Here is a 1,435-nt window from a genome sequence, read left to right as displayed (position 1 = left end):
TCCCTGACCGGGCTTGAGAGAGGTGGGGGATGTCTCTCCTGCCATGGCTGCAGGGAGAGGACTAGAGGGGATGCCCCTGAGCTGAGACAGGGCAAAGTCAGAGGAGATGTTGGGAGAAATGGTTTCCCCGTTAGGGTGTTCAGGCACTGGAATATTGCCCAGGGAGGTGGTGGTGTCACCATCCCTAGAAGTGTTTAAGAAGCATCTGGATCTGGTGCTGGAGGATATGGTTTAGGGGCTACAGCAGTGACAGGTTAATGGTTGGATTTGATGATCTTAGATGTCTCCTCCAATCTTGATTCTATGCTTCTAGGGCACAGGGTGAAGCACAGGCAGCACCCCCAGCACTCCCATTCCAGCCAGGATAGGACTACTCACCCTCTCGAGCAGGGCCTGGGACACCCCTTTGAGAGCGCTGGAGGTGCTGGCAGGGGATGCTGCTTTGGAAACCACTGGCTCCCCCACACTGGCTTCAGCAGTTCTTAAGGCCAGGTTGGCAAGAGCTTTTTCCATCTGCTCATGTGGAAAAGGGAGGAGGAGTTGGGTTACAGCTCAGGCTGGAGGAAGAAGAAGTTTCCCCTCTGCCGCCCCCGTCGTCACCCTGCAGCCCAGACATCCCACCCCAGTGCTCCCAACCCTTCCCTGCCTGCATGGAGGACAGCTTGGAGAGCTTTATGAGATCATGAAATGGTTTGGGTGAGGAAGCACCTTAAAGCTCATCCAGTTCCACCTCCTGCCATGGGCAGGGACACTTTCCACCAGCCCAGGCTGCTCCAAGCCCTGTCCAACCTGGCCTGGAACACTTCCAGGGATGGAGCAGCCACAGCTTCTCTGGGCAACCTGTGCCAGTGCCTCAGCATCTTCACATGGAAGAACTCCTTCCCATCTAAAGCTACCCTCTGGCTGTGGGAAGCCATTCCCCTCATGTCCAGGCCCTGTCCAATGTCCCTCTCCAGCTGTCTCAGAGCCCCTTTAGGCACTGGAAGGGGCTCTAAGGTCTCCCTGGAGCCTTCTCTTCTCCAGGCTGAACACCCCCAGCTCTCCCACCCTATCTTCATGGCAAAGTGGCTCCAACCCTTGAATCATCTCCTCTCCCAGCCTGACAGCTCCTCCAGCCTGACACCAGTCCTACACCACAACCTGCAGTAGTACCACCAACAGTACCACATGTCTCCACCTTACAGCGCTCCAAGTCTTGTGACTCTGAAACGATCCTTCCCAACCCCTATCCTGTCATACCTTCCCAGAGAGACAGCACAGATCCAGACCCCAGTCCTGACCCACCTTGGGGATCAGCATCCCCCGAGCTGTGCTCAGCACCTCCTGGGCCGTGCTCAGTCTGTCCTCCTGCGGCGGCCGCGGCAGCTCCACAGGGCTGATGTCTGGCACCTCATCCACGTTGAAGCGTGGGTGCCAGCGGGTCAGCTTCTCCTCT

At 57.3% G+C, this 1,435-nt stretch overlaps 1 protein-coding gene across 1 annotated transcript in view; it reads right to left on the bottom strand.

The window, feature by feature from the left end:
* The window catches only part of CDT1 (chromatin licensing and DNA replication factor 1), a gene marked incomplete at its 5' end in the record, with an annotated part of 4,433 nt that overhangs the window by 827 nt on the left and 2,171 nt on the right, over positions 1-1,435 (bottom strand). The window contains 2 exons of the mRNA XM_009079442.1: positions 379-513; positions 1,285-1,433. Of these exons, the coding sequence (XP_009077690.1) occupies positions 379-513; positions 1,285-1,433 (284 nt within the window). The remainder of the gene's footprint in view (positions 1-378; positions 514-1,284; positions 1,434-1,435) is intronic.

The sequence above is a fragment of the Acanthisitta chloris genome, unplaced genomic scaffold (assembly GCF_000695815.1).
Source record: "Acanthisitta chloris isolate BGI_N310 unplaced genomic scaffold, ASM69581v1 scaffold28927, whole genome shotgun sequence".
Lineage (NCBI taxonomy): Eukaryota > Metazoa > Chordata > Aves > Passeriformes > Acanthisittidae > Acanthisitta > Acanthisitta chloris.
This window is presented reverse-complemented; position numbering and strand designations above follow the sequence as displayed.